General features: G+C 27.8%; 1 protein-coding gene across 8 annotated transcripts in view; it reads right to left on the bottom strand.

Annotated features, from left to right (window-relative positions):
* Nucleotides 1–2,934: 2,934 nt before the first annotated feature.
* Nucleotides 2,935–19,463, bottom strand: part of LOC100203637 (histone-lysine N-methyltransferase SETDB1) — a 121,862-nt gene continuing 105,333 nt past the window's right edge. For 4 of the 8 annotated variants that reach the window (XM_065790293.1, XM_065790295.1, XM_065790294.1 and 1 more), the window contains exons 28-31: nucleotides 16,791–16,977; nucleotides 12,658–12,779; nucleotides 7,818–7,906; nucleotides 2,935–3,232 (exon numbers count right to left, since the gene is read on the bottom strand). In XM_065790293.1, the coding sequence (XP_065646365.1) occupies nucleotides 3,115–3,232; nucleotides 7,818–7,906; nucleotides 12,658–12,779; nucleotides 16,791–16,977 (516 nt within the window). In that variant the 3' untranslated portion in view covers nucleotides 2,935–3,114. The remainder of the gene's footprint in view (nucleotides 3,233–7,817; nucleotides 7,907–12,657; nucleotides 12,780–16,790; nucleotides 16,978–19,463) is intronic. The other 4 variants (XM_065790297.1, XM_065790299.1, XM_065790298.1 and 1 more) reach the window with 1 other exon arrangement.

Raw genomic sequence — 19,463 nt, 5'->3', positions numbered from 1 at the left:
GTTATAGTTTTTATTATTTCATATCTAAAGTATTAACAGTACACAATTTTAAGGCATTAACTATCACATTTAACTAAATTGAATTGAAGTTTAACTGAAAAAAATGAGACCACATGTGTCGACAAATAAAAAAAACTTCCTAATTTAAGCTCTTCGTAAACCAGTAATACTTTAAGTTGATATTACTATAAAATAAATTCACGTAGACATTTTTGAGCACGACGACGTAACTATAAAAGTTACAATAGTATTTTTAATTATAGCAATTAAAATAACAAGCTGTCTCATGGGGAAGCTGTATTTGTTTTACTTAATACCTTCTTATGTCTACCATGTCTACTATGCTAGTATAAATTGTTTCTTTTTTTCAGATTGAACTTGAATTGAAATTGAATATGTTAAACAAAATTAAATTTGCATTAACCTTAAAAACACCACGCAATAGTTGAATAGTGTTATTCATTTGATTCCGTCGGACCATGGAAGATTTGTCCAGTCCTTTGTCAGTAGAATTTCATCCAAATATGTATATATATATATATATATATATATATATATATATATATATATATATATATATATATATATATATATATATATATATATATATATAAATATATATATATATATATATATATATATATATATATAAATATATATATATATATATATATATATATATATATATATATATATATATATATATATATATATATATATATATATATATATATATATATATATATATATATGTTGATATTGAAAAGTTCACTACAGTTTTGCTTATTGGTAAATGTGGACCTTAAGTGGCAGCCGCTTAAAGTCGCCAACCGATAACAAGTGAGAGCATCACTTCATGGAAAGTTATTGGCTGGCCGCTTAGAGCAAATAACACTAATGGTACACTAAATAACCGATGAGTAAAACTCCAATAAACCACTCTTATTTAATCACATTTATTGCATAATTTAAATTCACATTTAATGTACAATTTAAGCAATGATTGGGTTTAGATTTTGATTTGCCTTACATTGATTTTTCTTTTTATTTAACTCATCGAACACGGTTCGTTTCATTCCAAACTTTTCCATAGATGGAAGTTGCAATAATAATATTTAGTTTTTTTTTTATTTCTTTTAGGTGCCCCAAGAAGTTCTTACGGTCTTATGACAGAGTACCGCGAATTTGGAGGGAAGTTCATGCCTCCTTCCTTACCGATGTTATAAAACTTGCCCCAAGGTGGCGTTGAATCCTGGATCTCTTGCTTCGGAGGCAAGCGAGCTGACCACTGCGCTACGGCTGCTTAGTTGGATTAGTTTCAATAATACCAACTTCGGAAAAAGTTGTCAAAAATTTGCTTCATTGAAACTAATGTTTACGATCTTTTGTAGATAAAAATATATAGAAATTTGGTTAACAGTTTACTTTTTTGATTTTACTTTTGCCGAACGTTTTGTGTATCTGAGATATCAAATAATGCGTGGAGAATCTGTGCCATACAGCTGTGTATCAATATACCTAAACTATGATTAGATATTTTTATAATCTAAGCTTTTCTTGTTTCAGCATAGTCTATTATATTATAAAAAAGTCCTCTCAATACTTAAAATTAGTAACCACAAAACTGATCAATTTAACAGATTTGCATAGTAAATCTTTTATTATGTTTGATTTAACCAGACGAAAGACATTTAGGAAGATGCTACTGTAACAAAATGTAACAAGGAGGTTGATATAGCTGAATTAAATACATAAATGTTTATTAACAGTTTTTTGTTTAATCGAAAAATCGAAACGGTAATTTTTTTATAATTTATTTAAAAGAAGTTATTTATTGCACCATTTTTGAAAAACGCATCTTGACGTTAATAATGCAGAGTAGCAGTACCTTTTCGATGGCGCGACCCCTTGATATTATTTGCCAAGTTGTGGCAACCCCAACAATAAAGTAAATTAAAGGTTAAGGTTGCTTCTAAATCATGATAATTCTTTTTTAAATTACTAAATTTATTTACTAATTGAAAAAAAAATCTTTATTATATTATAAAATAGTTGATACATTTTTTGACTTCTAAATGTTCGATTTTATTTTATACCTTATAGACACCATATTTTTTGTTAGAAATTCTTTTATAATTGATTTATAATAATTTGTATTTGAGAAATATTTAGAGGGTTAATAGAGGGTTTTATAACCAGAGTACCCAGAATATAAGCATTTTATTAATTAGAAATGATAGCTTGATTTATCTTGATTATATCAAAGATGAGTTAGATCTTCATGATTTTAATGCAAACATCATTTTCAAGTAAAAGTCTGATTAAAAAAGAATTTACCGCTTAAATAATTTGGTAATGAAGATATGGCAGGTTTATCTTTTAAAACGTCTCTTCCACATTTGAACCTGTGTGAAATCATATTTATTATTCTTATACTACGTAGAAGTTATATACTTACTTTACCAGTATACTACAAGACTTCTAGGTACATTCACACAATATTTTGTTTATTCTCAATATTAAAGGTACATTCACACAAAATTTTGTTTATTCTCTATATTAAAAGGTACATTCACACAATACTTTTTTTATTTTCAATATTAAAAGGAACATTCACAATATATTTTGTTTATTCTCAATATTAAAAGGTACATTTACACGATACTTTGTTTATTCTCAATTTTAAAAGGTACATTCACACAATACTTTGTTTATTCTCAATATTAAAAGGTACATTCACAATATACTTTGTTTATTTTCAATATTATAACGATTAATTCTTTTCAGTGAAAATTCAGGCTACCGCAGAGTTTGAAATAGTAATTGGTTTTGAGAGAATTTATTATGTTAAAAATTAACTTTTGTTCCAATCTAAAATTTAATATACCTATATTCATGAGATTTAATATACCTAGATTACTAGCAACAATTAAATTTGCTTTTAGAATTTATTCGATACAATTAGGTTAAATACAACATATGCTTAGGATTAACAGTCACACATATAAAATGTTAAGTGATATAAAAGCGATAATTTTTGTTACATTGATGTCAAAGTTAAAACAACTTGTAGATTATTTTAAAAAATGTCTATTATAAATATTGCTATAAATATCAAAGTAATCTGCCTTTACATTGCTTAGAGCCGCATTTGCAAGACAGATGCTTGTTTGGAACGCTACCGACTTCGTAGTTATAATCCCATGTTAGTTCAGTGTATGCCGGAATGTTACTAAAAATGAAAATATAAAAATATAACAAGTACAAAATGTGTTTTTAAACAACACACTCCAAACGCATATAAAAACCTCACAATAAAATGAAACAGAATTTAAAAAATCAGTTAAAAGTTAGCAGCCTCCACTTTAACCTCTTCCGCAATTTTTCTTACCTTTTTTAAAACTTAATTGAAAAAAAAAGATAATTGTTGCGTCAATAGATAAAATATTTTTAGGAAAAAAACTTTTTTTAAAGAGTAACAAGTTTGTATCTTAAGCAAAATAGTCTAATAAACTTGAAAGATAAAGGATTTGACAGAACATTTTTTATTAATTCTAACCCTCTCCTAACAAGACTGCAAGCAACCACTATTAAGTTAGGAGCTATTAGATAACAAAGAACGTAGTTAAAGCAAGGAATCCGTTGAAAGAAGACTTGAAAAGTTGTAGGCTGTATGATTTAGGAAAACATGAACTTGGGAAAGAGTTCCAAAAGGTGGAGGGGAAAAAAACTAGACAAAAGATTTTAGAAAATGCGGAACAGATACATTAAAAAGATGAGACTTTTAATGACGAGTGAAGCGAGAATAAATTTTGGTGGATGGAATTAGAGATGATAGCTCTTTGAGCAGCGCCATGAAAAGGAAGATATGCAACAGTAAAATGATGGGAGAGAGGCTCAAGATTTGCAATTAAAATAGGGTCAGCTAGATTTACAAGGCGTTTTTAGACCTTGTCTCAAAGGGAAAGAACATAAGAACACAGAGCCAGATAAGAGATTTGTAGAGGTAGGGAACAGAATTAGAGGAGTAAGATAATGGCAATAGAAATAAGATGGACGAGGTAAGAAAGAAACCCTAACCCTGAGGTAGATAGAAGTGAAATAATGGAGATAGAAAGATAATGAGATAAAGGAGTGAGATGATAGCGAGTACGATAAAAAAAAGCTACCTTAGATGCTAACTTAGCAATTGATTGCATATACGGTTTACATGATGAGTCAGTGGTGAATATTAATCCAAAAACACATAAAGAGGAGAACTCAATTAGAGGGTTGCTATTCATTAATATAAGTCTTTACAGAGTCTTTACAGTGTTGTGTTATTATTTCATGTGATAAAGCGGTCAGAAAAAAATAACTTTATAGGTTGGTTAGAAAAAAATGACTTTCCCAGATACAACATATAAAGCAAGCTTGTGAAGGAGACCAGCATTCTAAACATTATTGTAAGCTTTAGATATGTCAAAAGCAATAGCCGTTGCCTCACCACCTCCATCTAATGCAAAATAAAAACTTTCAGTCACAGCAGTTAGCAAGTCACTCGTAGAATGAAAAGATCAAAAACTGTATCGATTGTCTAACAGTAAGTTATTTGATTCAATATGGGATGTTAGAAATTTGTTGATTAAAGACTCAAAGACCTTACTAATAACAGAAAGAAGACTGATCAAGCGATAGTTGGTCAGAATGTTCTCCAAAGTTTTTAAAAATTGGAACCACAGATGCCATTTTTCAGCAGCCAGGAAAACAAGATTCAGTCAAGTATTCAATAGTTTAGAGAGAATTAAAGAGAATTATAGAGAACTTTTAAGATTAGGACGGGTTGTATGGATCAGAAGCCGTGTAAGAGCTTAATTGAGATATGAGTTTGGCAACGGAAGCTGAGTGATTTGAATGTCTAACAACGGGTTAAACTGTTAAAAATAGAAGATTGAGTAAACTGAGAATAATGAAGGTTAGCATCAGACCACTTTTTTTAATGATTTCTTGCAATAATAAATAGACATTTGCACTCAAGAGAGTAGTGCTTTTAAATAAGATGAAAAAAACGATTAGAATTAGATATAGATCTTGCACAAGAGGGTGAAAACCAGGGAGTAGAATAAGGCTTATCTTTGACATGACAAGTAGGAATAAAAGGTCACACCTGTCAGATCCAGGAGTTTAACTAGTAGACACATTTATCAGCAGAGAGAGACAAGACATCAACCCATAGACCATCACGAAGAAAATAACAAAAAAAAATTCTAGTCAGCTTTAGGATAGTGGTAAATAGTGGGATGATAGGGTGAGTCCAAAGAAGAAGTAGGAGATAAAAGATTTATAGAGACCATTGCATGGTGGGAACCACCTAAGGAGAACACAGAGAAACTGAACACAAGCTAGAGCCAGAGATAAAAGTAAGTGGGTTTAAGTGATTAGGGTTAAATTAGGTGAATTGATACATGAGTATATTCACAAGCCAAGAATATAACTAATAAAGTCTTTGCCAATTAAAGAATAGTACCCATCAATGCTGAGATCTAAAGAAGGAATAGCCAAATTTTAATTAGTCTCACAAAGAGCAAGAAAGTCTGTTTTTTAGAGTATGGCACCCCAAGCAATGAGCTTGGGGTGCCATACTCAAAGTTGGAGTTGTCTAAGTCCTGCTAATTAACCTAAAGCCATAACTTGTGGCCTCAGGGACATTAGTCATCCATGCTTATTTTTTTTGTTAATTCACCCACCAAGGCCCAGAAGGCCACTACAGACGAGGAGGCTACTTAATTGTGGTTAAAACCCTCTCTCAACTCTATAACTCCGAAACACGAACCTTGAAGAACAAGCCCGCTGCGCGGAGAAACAAGTTGAGTGCGGTACTACCAGGAATGTGGTGGGGATCGAACTTGGAACCTCTCGATTATGAAGCGAGCACTCTACCACTACACCACTACCGCTTATAACATGGTTAAATGGCATTGTTAATACTCTGACATTTTGCAGTTGTTGATGAAATTTGCTTCTTTGAGAGCTACCACAAAGTTCAGAAAATTTACTACCAGCCGGTCTCAGAATCATTAAACTGAATTTTAGAACTGTACTTTCATTAACAGATAACAGGAAGAGATGCATCTCTTCCTGTTATCTGTTAATGTTAGCCACTATCAAAAAGGCATAAGCAAAAATCCATGAGTAGAGTCAAGAAGATTCATCATTCTAGGCAGCAAACCATGCAACACAGGTTCACATCTATGTCAGTCTAATAGATGAAAAGAGTTCAAGGCTTGTCAACAGAATTATTCTACTTACCAATAAAGTCTTCGTCTAGAAGACCTTCTACATGATAGTAGCTAGATGCAAAAAAAAAATACTTATTTGCTCAAAATGATTATTTTTATCATGACACCATCTCTAGATTAAAAGAAGGTACTTCCTGTAAGCAGTACTTTAAATTATTGATGATTTTTTTGAAATTCACTAGAAAAAACATCAAAAAAGAAAAAACATCACATCTAACAGATGTAATGTTTTTTCTAGTGAATTTCAAGAACAAAATGGGAGTCACTAGTTGATAAATGAGTTCAAACTGTATTAGAGATTTAAATAAAACACAAATATAAATATAGGAACTTACGGATGACCAAACACCCCACCAGAAGTTCAGACAAAACACAAACATACAAGCAGCAACATATGAAGGAGTGAACACTGCGCCACAGGTTCAACAGAACAGAAACGAGAAGAGAAAAAGCACAGTTTAACCGAAAGCAATTATTATTATTACTATTATCATTGTTATTTTTATTATTATTATTATTACTATTATCATTGTTATTTTTATTATTATTATTATAACTATTATCATTGTTATTTTTATTATTATTATTATTATTACTATTATTATTATTATTATTATTATTATTATTATTATTATTATTATTATTATTATTATTATTATTATTACAATATACTGATGTTAACAATAACAAAAAAAATACTAAATTAATTAAAACACTTTGACAGATACAATTATTTTCGATTTTTTAATTTATTTTTAAAAAACTATTAAAAAAAAAGTTTTATGTCTTAATTATGGAAGCCATTTTTCAATCAGAACCTTTTAAGTTGTTATGGGAGCTACTTTTCAATCTGAAACCTTTAGGTTGTTGCAACCTTTTGCTTTAGGTTGTTGCAGCTCTAAGGTTAACTAAACTTTAAAATAATTTTTATTTGCAAAAGTTTCTTTTATTGACTGGAAATACAGTCACACCTTTTTCTAATGTCATATACTTTTATTGACAAATAATAAAAATCTATTTAAAAATAGGCTTAATTTCACCAGTTTCTACCATATCAGCACATGATATATAGATTACTATTATATAATAATTAGAAAGTAAATATATTTATAAATATATTTAGACTAAACTTAATAAAAGCTAGTTTCAATACTTTACAGAATGGAAAAGCTTTTCTTGTCAATATTATTTCTAATTTTAAAAATGTTTTTAAAAACTATTATGTTAAATTCTAGTTTAGTCATAACCTAACTAAATAAAAAATTTTTTCTGTTTTTATTTGAATTTTTTCGAAGCATATACTTTAAACAAATTTAAACATATAGCAAAAACAAACTTAATTTTACATAAATGTTAACAAAAAGATATTGAGAGAGCTTAGTATCTCTTTGTGTTGTAAATATCCCATTAACAACCAAAAACTTGAAAACAATTAAGTCTAAGAGTAGCAATATGTTTAAACACCATAGATTGATGGCTTCAAGATATAGCCTATACATTTCTTTGAAAAACTATGAAAATTTTTTTAAATAAACTTACAATAGTGTAAAAAATGCCACCCATGGAAAGCGGAGATCATGAGTATCAACCATTACATTTTGCACAAAAAGATTTGGACTGCAACTGTGCTATATTTATAAAACAAAAATAATAAAAATTATTACTTAAAGTTTACATGACAATTATTGAGGGTGAGAGCTAAAGCTCTCGTTTCCCAAAGCCTTTATATATATATATATATATATATATATATATATATATATATATATATATATATATATATATATATATATATATATATATATATATATATATATATATATATATATATATATATATATATATATATATATATATATATATATATATATATATATGTATATATATATATATATATATATATATATTTATATATATATATATATATATATATATATATATATATATATATATATATATATATATATATATATATATATATATTTATATATATATATATATATATAAAAATTAAATTCAAAAAAAAAAAAATTAAAGATTTGGGCTGCACATGCGTTATATAAACAAAAATAATGAAAATTGTATAATTATCTGGCATACTGTGTAACTATAACAATGCAATAATACAATACTTATGGGGACATTAGCATTATCTTGGAAACTTTTGTGTACCTGTTGATTTTTTTTCCCTGTAAGCATCGTTTTTTTTTGTATAAAAAAATGTCCATGTAAGCAACTTTTATATAGAGCAAAAAGTACATACATTGAATATCAAATAGCCTGAAAGAGTGTTGCTCCATCAACTGAGAGTTTGGTTAGCATCAAGGTCAGGCGTAGGGTTAGGGTTACGGCAAGGTTTAAATATGGTTTATATTACTGTAATTAATCGTTTTTGTAAATAGATGAAAAAAAAAATGAAATGTAATATATAATAAATGAAGAAAATAAATAAATAGAAAAATTATATTTTTAAAATAAAATAATAAATGTTTAAATAGAAATAGAAGAAAATAAATATTTTAAAAATTATATAAATATGATAAAAGGAGTAGAAAGAAAGTGAAAAAAAAAATGTTACAAAAAAAACATGTCTCTGTAAACACTGACTAGGAGTGTGTATGTATGCATATATATATATATATATATATATATATATTATATATATATATATATATATATATATATATATATATATATATATATATATATATATATATATATATATGTCTCTGTAAACACTGACTAGGAGTGTGTATGTATGCATATATATATATATATATATATATATATATATATATATATATATATATATATATATATATATATATATATATATGTCTCTGTAAACACTGACTAGGAGTGTGTATGTATGCATATATATATATATATATATATATATATATACATATATATATATATATATATATATATATATGTCTCTGTAAACACTGACTAGGAGTGTGTATGTATGCATATATATATATATATATATATATATATATATATATATATATATATATATATATATATATATATATGTCTCTGTAAACACTGACTAGGAGTGTGTATGTATGCATATATATATATATATATTTTATAGAATAAAAATAATTACTACCAAATATAGGCTCATTTGGACAAAATTTAGAGGTAGCTCAATTCTCTGTAGCTCCTTTCAGGAGCGAGGCATACTGTAGAAGACGTTTACTTTTACCAGGTATGTGTAACCTTTTTCTCTTTACAACCCTGCGTGGTCATTTATGCACTTTGTTGCTTGTTTTCTCTTGTTGGCCCTTCTGGCCTGTTTATTCCTTCCCATTTATTGGTTGGTTAAATCAACTTAAATGGTATTTTATTAAATGGTAATGCACAGAGTAATCTGAATGAAATTCTTTTTTAAAAACAAAAACGTATGGCTCTTGGTTTGATTTTGTATCGCCACATAGACCTGAAAGAAACTGTTCGACAATCATCATCTGTTACAGTTAATGAGATTGCTAAGTTTTGGCAGAAAGCTCAAATTCCAATGAGAGAACATTGAAATTGCCATACAAAACTGGAACAATTGAAAGGAAGAAAATCTGTTACTCAACAAGCAAGAAAGGATTCTTTTATCTCCAGATTGGATGATTTACTTGATTTCGTTCATGCTAATGCTGTGAGCATGATGAACATTGAAGAAGACAAAGACTTCTTGTTTGCACAGCGAGAGAAAGAAAGGCGAGGATCAATGGCCGGATTGAATCTAACTTTGACAATAAAAGAAAAAAGGGCAGCCAAAAGAAAAAGGAAACTGGATTTCGACGTCAAAAACTGAAGACAAGAGTGCCACTGGAGCAGTTGGAGGCACCACATTTTGTATTCCAGCAAAAAGAAAGAGGGGCACAAAATCTGTTGTTACACCTGTAACAACAGATTTTGTACACTTGGTCTGGCAGCTGCTCTAGACAGAACCAAATTATCTCACCGCAAAGCTGCATTTGTTTTTGCTGAAACAGCTAGAAGTTTGGGTCAAAATATTGACAATCTTGCCATAAATCAAGATTCAATACGTCAACAAAGGCAGGAGCATCGAGCCCAGAGATCAGCAAGTTTAAAAGCAAAGTTTCGTGTTCAAATTCCTTTGGTTGTACATTGGGACGGCAAACTCTTTCCTCATTTGACTGGCAAAGAAAAGGTGCATCATTTCAAATCAACAATGATGTTTAGACATCATTTCAAATCAACACTGACAGAACAACTGGGATTACATGATGTTTGTGTATTTAGGGTTCGAGTCTACCTAAAAATATGGATCACAGCCCCATTAGCTGCAAATGGTCCATATTTGATGTTGATGAAATCTTTGCTGAAGTACTCTACCACCCATCCAGCAATTGCAAAAGCTACATCAATCAAGCTGTCCAATCATTTATGGTATTTGTCGCCTGAACTTGTGGGTTTAGCATTCTTTGATGATCAGGTCAGTTCAACCACAAAACGACTTATGGCGAGTGCCATGCAGAACGAAGATTTGGAACAAGATCACACCAAAAGGCTTAGTGTTCCAATGGACGTATTAAAAACCAAGAATTTGGAAGATTTTGTAACTGCCAAATCTATGAAATTCTTTTCAATGATGGAATTATCAGATGGATTTCTAAATAATGATTCTGAATTATGGAATGAATGTGACGATTTCAAACAAGCAACAGAGATGGTAAAATTATTGAAAGTGGTAAATGATCATGCAGAAGGAGAAGCTGCGCTAATCCAGGAGTATAGTGGACCTATCACTCGCAATGAATCCCAGCTCCAGTTTCTGCTACAAGTTGTGGAAGAACATCGACAAGCCTACCCAGACAGCCAAAAGCGAACTTTGGCAAAGAAGCCAGCAAAAGAGTAGAACATTTAAACTCAAGAGTTATTGTTAATTAACTTTAAAGTTCATATTTTTAATAAAAAATTTTATATTGCATAACATGACAATAATTGGGTATTTTACACAATACTCGTATGACGTGAAGTTGTATTATCTCAAAAATATAGTTTTTGAAATTAATAAACTTATTAAATTTGTTTATGTTTAATCAATGATTGTCAAAAATTATAACATTTAATGATTACTGTGATGTAACAAGAAATGAAAAATAATCATTAATTTATTCTTAATCTGTCAAATTTTTCTAAACTTTTTAAACTTTGGAGCAATTGAGCTACCTTTAAATATAAATATTTTTTGCTGAAATTTTTATGGGAGTGTTTTCTACTTGAAAGGAACAACTTAAAAAAGTAGGACTATCAAAATTAAAAAAAAAAAATTTCCTCGCTAAAATAAGCTCCACCCTAATATATATATATATATATATATATATATATATATATATATATATATATATATATATATATATATATATATATATATATATATTGTTAATGAAGACAACAAAATGGACTCCCAATAAAGCAATATTCAAATTTTAAAGTCAATTATCTCAGTTATGTGGGTTAACACATTGTTGCATAACACCATCCATACATCAATTTAGATAGAGAATCATTATGTTAAAGTAGAATTAAAATCAATTTCAAGGTTTTAGTGTCTATTTTTAGTTTACTTAATATGTTGGTTACGTTTATAGCAAAATATTAGGCCTAATACATAAATAGTGTTGTTAAATTTACAGAATATAAGAGATATTTATATAAGTACAGTATATAATATATATAGGTTGTAGTACTACGTAGCCTTAAAAATAAATTTATTTTAAAATTATTTATTATTATTCATAACTTTATAAATACGACAAATTAAAGTTTTAAATCAAAAATAAAAGACATTGCCGCAATTTCTAGTAAAAAGTAAAACTGTAAAACTTAAAACAAACATTTATATAATTTTAAATTAACGTAAGTTAAATATAGTTAGTTATAAAAAAAGTGCTGCAAGACTTTTTCTTGCCATTAAATCTACTTTAATGAGTGCCATATCAAACACATATCAGTGAGGACTACTATTAAGCTCAGTATTATACAAGATTAAGTATAAATACACTAACTAACTACACACTCTAACTCTTTTGTCTCTCAGACTGTGTATAGTCAGTAGAATTTATTTAAATTTTATTAAAGAATTTCTCATAGTCTTCCTTTGTATCATATTTATAAGTTGAAAGTGATGATTACAACTTTTTTTTTATGTCACCTAATCTGCTCTATAAGCTTTGTAAAAAAAAGTTGAGAAGTACACATAAAAATTTGCATCTGCCTTCAACATGGTTTAAATTTTATTATAAAAAAAAGCAACATTAGAATTACTTTTATGTTAAGCAGCAAGGTATGTAAATGAGTATTTTGATAGAATAATTATAATAACAAAACAATAATCTAAAAAACTTACATTCATATAACGACCAACATTACCATATGATTTTGCATCCAGTATAAACATTTGGTTATCATTTTGATAAAGATGTCTTGTTGATAAGCGGTCGGAATATTTATGTGTATTATTACCAGCTGCTAAATACAGATATTTATACCAAGTCAATATAGTATTAAAAAAAATTGAAACAGAAAAGCGTGTGTGTATGTTTATTAAAATGTGCTGTAGTGGTAGAGTTTTTAAATTGTAAGTGAGAAGCCCCTATCACATTCCTGGTAGTACAATGTTAAGAATTCTTTAAAAAAAAATTAAAAGAAGTTATAAGGTTAGAAAAGGAGTTAAAAAAACAATCCAATAAATTACGAGTAGCCTTTTAAGCTGTAGTAGCCCCATTGCCCTCAAAGAGGTGAATACAGTAAAAAAGAAAGGATCGTTGTAATAATCAGTGATAATTAAAATTATTAACATTCAAATTATTAATACCATTATTCTGAAACAAACATAAGGTTTTTTCAAGTGTGAAAACATTTACAGTTATAACCACAATATTATGAGCTGTTTTAACTAGAGTTGTTTAAACTAAAATTAAAACAGAGTAAACTTGTTATTAAAATAACAAGTTTACTGTTTTAATTTTAAAAATAAGTTAGTCAATATTTGGGTTCTTATAATAAAAGAAAACTTTTAAATAAGGTAATGGGTTAGTAGTGGAGTTGTTGTAAATTTTGTTAAATAAATTTTTGTGAAAAATCTCTCTTCTAATTAACAAAAATAAAAACAAAATGTCTTATTATTCAAAATCATATTCACCTACAAAAGGCAGAGAAGGTAAATATATATTTTTCTCAAAACATACAATTTTTTATTAAATCTCTCTCAATTTTACAACTCTGAAATATAAACCTTGATGAACAAGGTTGGTATGAAAAAAACAAGTAGAGTGCAATACTACCAGGAATGGAGTTTAATCTGCGTATCTCTTGTTTATCAAGTAAGCGCTCAGCAACTACACTTTTCACATTTGAGGTCAGCCTATTAGTTACCTGTTTGTATAACTTGCATGATTTTAGAATGTTATCTTTAATATATGATTGCATATTTTTAATATATTATTACATATAGTTAATATATGATTATAATTCTATGTTTGATGTTCTACTACAGAATGTTACGCTCTTATATATGTTTAATTCAACAAATATACACATATAAACCTGATGTATAAATGATTCCTAATCAGCCACATCACACAAAAAAGAAACACTAATTACTGTGTTTATCTTCAATGAGAACAATAGTATTGCCATTTAATAAACTTTATTTACAGTTTTTGTGATGTGAGTAAAATGCTTGCTTTGCAAGCAATAAGTACCAAGTTTATTTATCATCGCACCACTGGTAGTACTATATTCAACTTGTTTTTCTGTGCTCAAGAAGCTTTGTGTTTCTAAGTTAAAGAGTTGAGAGGTTTGGTAACAAGAAGCTTTGTGTTTCTGAGTTAAAGAGAGAGGCTTGGTAACAAGAAGCTTTGTGTTTCTGAGTTAATGAGTTGAGAGAGGTTTGGTAACAACAATTTTTGAAAGTTTTTTTTACAAATAAAAATTTTGGCTCTCTCATCAATGTTACACTGTTTAACATTTAGAAAATCATCTAAGGAGATATACCTTTCTATATAATAGAAAGTTTTATTTTCTATTATATAGAGTGATGCCTGTCACCAAGGAAACATTTGATTGTCTCAACATTTGATATTTATATAGATAGTACTGATACCATCACATAATATGAATATAAAATATGTGATTAATTTGATTCCGCGCACATACAAATGGAGTACATAGCTCTAGAGCACATATAAATGGAGCATATAAATGGACATATAAATGGAACTTTAAAGTTAATTAAAATCTTTTTGAATCATTTTGAATCCTTTTAAATTTAATTGTGTAAACTTCAATAGAAATATGTTTTTTAATTTGAAGAATATAAGACTCCACAAAAGAATATTTTTTTAACTTTTTTTTTATGTCTAAAGTGGTTTTAAGAAAAGTTATTGTAAAAAAACTATAGTTGTATAAAAAAATTTCATTTAAAGTATCTTGTATCAATTAAAACACCTTATATTTATATTGCAACTCTTGCTTTTTTGTAGAATTACAAAATAAAAACAAACAAAAAAATCAATTAATGAGTTGTACTTTACTTTGAATTTTTTTTTTACAAAACACCTTTTTTTTTAAAACTGGTAAACATTGCTAACAATAAATACAGTTTTGTTTATCTTTGATCTAAAAATTTATCTAAAAAGATTACAAGCTTCTCCTACCCTTAGTCGCAAGGGTACCCTACCCTTAGTCGCAAGGGTACCCTACCCTTAGTCGCAAGGGTACCCTACCCTTAGTCGCAAGGGTACCCTACCCTTAGTCGCAAGGGTACCCTACCCTACCCTTAGTCGCGATTAAGGCGATGCTGTTGAGGTTTTTTTCTAATTGATTCCTTTTTATTCAACTTTAAACTCGAAACTAATGATTTGGTTTTTTCAATTAACTTTGAATTGTTTTTTGATCAATTTGGTTTAAAAATAAAAAAAACAGTTTTATACATATTTTATTTCATAAATTTAAAAATTTTAAAATCATCAAAAAAAACTATAAATTTATTTTTATCTTTATAATGTTTTTTTTTATAAAATAATCTTTTCAACATTCTCAACAGCCAACGTAATTCTTCTGGCAGTAATGACATTACCACCAGTAGTAACAACCCTCTCTGAAGTTGAAGAAGTTAATAATATACATAAATATTTCAGTGCATAGTTTGATATAATTAGGTGAGGTGTAACTTTATTAATTTCCTCACTGTAAAATACCTTATTTTTTGTGCCACTTTTCTTCATAAATGAACAATTTCTAACTTAGTTGTTGTTGAAACACTGTGTACTGAAGAATCTTGTTAAAAATTTAACAAAAAGCTTCTATTATGCTTACAAGAACACTTGTAAAATGTAAGTATAATAGAAGCTTTTTCTTAACAGTTGTAGCTTTTAACAAGATAATTTAGCATGCAGTGTTTCAACAATTTTCAAAACTCTCTTCGGGTCTTCAGCATGTATTCATAATTTTATGGCAGCACTGATCTTTATAATAACTTATTTTATCAATATTTAGAGTCATGTTTTCATTTTTCTTTAAATAAATAAACGTAAATGACTAAAATATATTAATAGTTAATTTTTTATTAATCTCAAAAAAATTTTTTAAGTTATTTTTGAAACTTTACATTATATGACAGTTTTTTTTCAGGATTTTATGGTTTCAGTTTGGTTTTTTTATGTTTCTAAATAAGTAGATCGATTTGGTTCGATTTAGCTTTTTTTGGTTCAGTTTTCACCAAAAGAAAAACAGTTAAGTTTAGTTAACCGTGTGACCTTACCCAAAACAAAACCTGGTTTTTTTTTAATTAAAGTTATTTTTATCCTGAGTAAAATGCCTTTACCACAGTTACTAAAGTAAATTGCCTTTACCACAAGAACTTCACCTGCCAATTATAAAATTAGTTTAACGTCATGACCAGGACTGAATGTACAACTGTAATGTATATAATATATTGAATATATTCTTTTAATAATTTTATATTTAAAAATATGTATGATATTGAATAATTTAAATATAAATTTTATTGGCATATATTTTTAAAATACATTAAACAACATTTTAAATGATAATAATCTTTTAAAATGACACTATATAAGAAAAATCTTTAAAATTATTTAAAAGGTTTTAATTTTTTTATCTTCTAACTGGTATTTCTGCTCATAATATTTTATAATAAAATGTTTGTCATTAAATAAATTTATTATTTTTAAAAGATACTTAATAAACTTGATGTATCCTGTGAAGATGTTGATTTTAATTTAGACCAACAGATTGTGAAAAAACTGCTTGGCTTGTCTTGTGCATTTTAAATGTTTTTCTCTTCTAACACTTATTTATTCTCACACTCAAGACATGTGTACATGTAAATGCTTTAGTAATGCACAAGACATGTATACATGTATATGCTTTGGATATGCTTTGGATCAGTATATTTGGATATGTATATGCTTTGGATCAGTAATTAATTTTTTACAAAAAATAAAATCAACAAACCTGCATCAAGTCTTTGTGTCATAAAAAATTTCCCCCTATGACTCATATAAGCATGCGCTTTGGCCCCTGTTGATTTTTTTGCAACTTGCCGAACTTCAGTTACATTTGTTGCTGTCATTTTTTTTGAATCCCCACAACCATTCTTCATATCAGTTTTAGTTTCATTGTTATTTTCACATCTAGTTTCCTAAAAATTTAGTTCAAAATATAAAAAAAATAATATTTATTTATTAAATAAATTACAAAACACAAAAAAAGTGTTGTCATAGAAACAATTTTCTCAAAACTCTAAAAACTTTTGAAAAAAGAGATGGGCAACATCTTTTACATTAACAGAATAAAAAATCCAATAAAAAAATAGAAACATCAATACCAAAACAATATTACATAAAAAACTGATGATGTCATACTAAAACAGGTAGGAATTACGTTGTTATATATATATATATATATATATATATATATATATATATATATATATATATATATATATATATATATGTATATGTATATATACATATATGAATGCAGCATTCAATACACACTGATGATGTCATACTAAAACAGGTGGGAACTACCTCGTTAAATGCTTTTCCGTGGTGCAATGTGATAAGATCGTTAGGAATTTTAGGAGCAACCTAATAACCATTAATATATATATATATATATATATATATATATATATATATATATATATATATATAATATATATATATATATATATATATATATATATATATATATTATATATATATATATATATATATATATATTTATATATATATATATATTTATATATATATTTATATATATATATATATATATATATATACATATATATTAGGGTGTCCCAAAAATATATCATAAATTGAATTTCAATACGCGGAATACTGCATTTGGCATCATTTTGTCAATAAAACTAAGTCTCTAGCTACAGCGAAATGTTATTTCTCCTTATAAAGATTTTACGACAAACAAATATGTTGTCGTAAAATCTTTATAAGGAGAAATTTATCTTAAATGCAATAAAATGAACAGCAAATAATTTTAAGAATGCAGGTGCATGTGCAAATACAGCATGTGTTAACGTTTGAGGTTAACATCCAGACATAGACAGAACAAACTCCAAACATATATGTTTATACTTATGTCAAATAAAGATGCTTTGCAAAAAATTGCAATGATTGGAGCCTGAGAATAAAAAAGCCCTAAAATTTTAGCTACAACTGCCCCAAACGTGAGAGCAACAAGTTGATACATTATTTTTTTTACTATTCTCAACTAAATCTATATTCATCGATAAAATTTAAAGTTGACACAAAAATCTTTTAACGTTCAAAAACTATGAACAACAAAATGTTTGACCTCCCCCCCCCCCCCCCTCAATTTGATGGGGTTACTCATTTTTCTCAAACATCAAAAAACCACTTTTTTCAAACATCAAAAAATAATATTGTAATATAAAATAAACCAATATTATAAATACAAATAATATTTAACTATATAATTTTAAAATCTTTCTTTGTAGCAATCTTTGAAATCTTTTGCTGGTTCCTCTGAACAACCTAAATTACAAATTCATAAATTTATAAAAAGTACTACTTATACATTATTATTATTAATAACAACTAAAAATCATATTTATAACTCGTGTTATTAAACAAAATACCTGGAGAGTATCCTAAAGCCTGCCTTTAATGTGTGTTCTCTCAATAAATCTTGAATTAATTTGCAACTGCAAATGTTCTTACACATATTGAAAAGTAAGTAAAAGACTGGGAAACTTCCTCGTTTTCACATGCTTCAATGCCTTTTTCTTTCCATAGCAGAATTTTCTTCTTGTAGATCTCCAATACCAAGAACAAAATGTAGGACTGCTTGTTAATAAAGTCTTTTAATTTTGATGTAGGAATACTTTCAACCTTAGTTTCAGGCCTCTTTTTAATCAGATCTTTTAACTCTGGGATATCATAGGAAAGCAGCTTGTTTAAGATGTTGGTCTTAACTTCGGTTTTCAGATCCTTATCAGCAAGAGCAAAAATTGTTGCAGATACCAAGTATGATGAATAAGACTTTGGTAAAGAACCTTTCTTATTGCTGGAAATTCTTTAAACTTGTCTACTGTTTCTAGCTGAAAAGCAATATTGAACGCCATTAAATCATTTGAATGTACTTGAGAAGCATTAGAGCTTTTTAGAAAAAAGAGTCTATGAAAAAATACAATGTAGTTGGTTGCAGCTTTCAGATGGTTTATTGTATTTTTTCGAACTGTCTTGGAATCAGCAGGGTGGTACATTTGAGTCATTTGAATAACCAGTAAGTATATACAGTCAGCCATAAATCTTGCCTCATGATGAGCTCCAGGCTGTTTAAATGAAAAGTTCAATAACTCAACTCAACCTAGAAAAAATGCCAGAAGATAACAAAGATACTTGTAATCACCTCTCTGGAAAGTATTCTTATGAAAAGCTGTGATACAAAACTTAGTATCAAAGGCAAATTTGAACAGTAACGAGCCGGGCCTAAAAGCATCTTGAGACCAGTCAAACTTTACAATTCTCCCAAGTTTGTTTACATCTTTGTAAATCTGCGGCCATAGTTTTTGGAGAATTACATAAAGTTTCTTGCTGGGACCACTTGTTGGACCAAAAATTTCTTCCATCACATGAGCCA

The sequence above is a fragment of the Hydra vulgaris genome, chromosome 02 (genome assembly GCF_038396675.1).
Source record: "Hydra vulgaris chromosome 02, alternate assembly HydraT2T_AEP".
Classification (NCBI taxonomy): Eukaryota; Metazoa; Cnidaria; class Hydrozoa; order Anthoathecata; family Hydridae; genus Hydra; species Hydra vulgaris.
The sequence above is the reverse complement of the archived record's forward strand: the minus strand, read 5'-3'. Positions and strand labels throughout refer to the sequence as shown.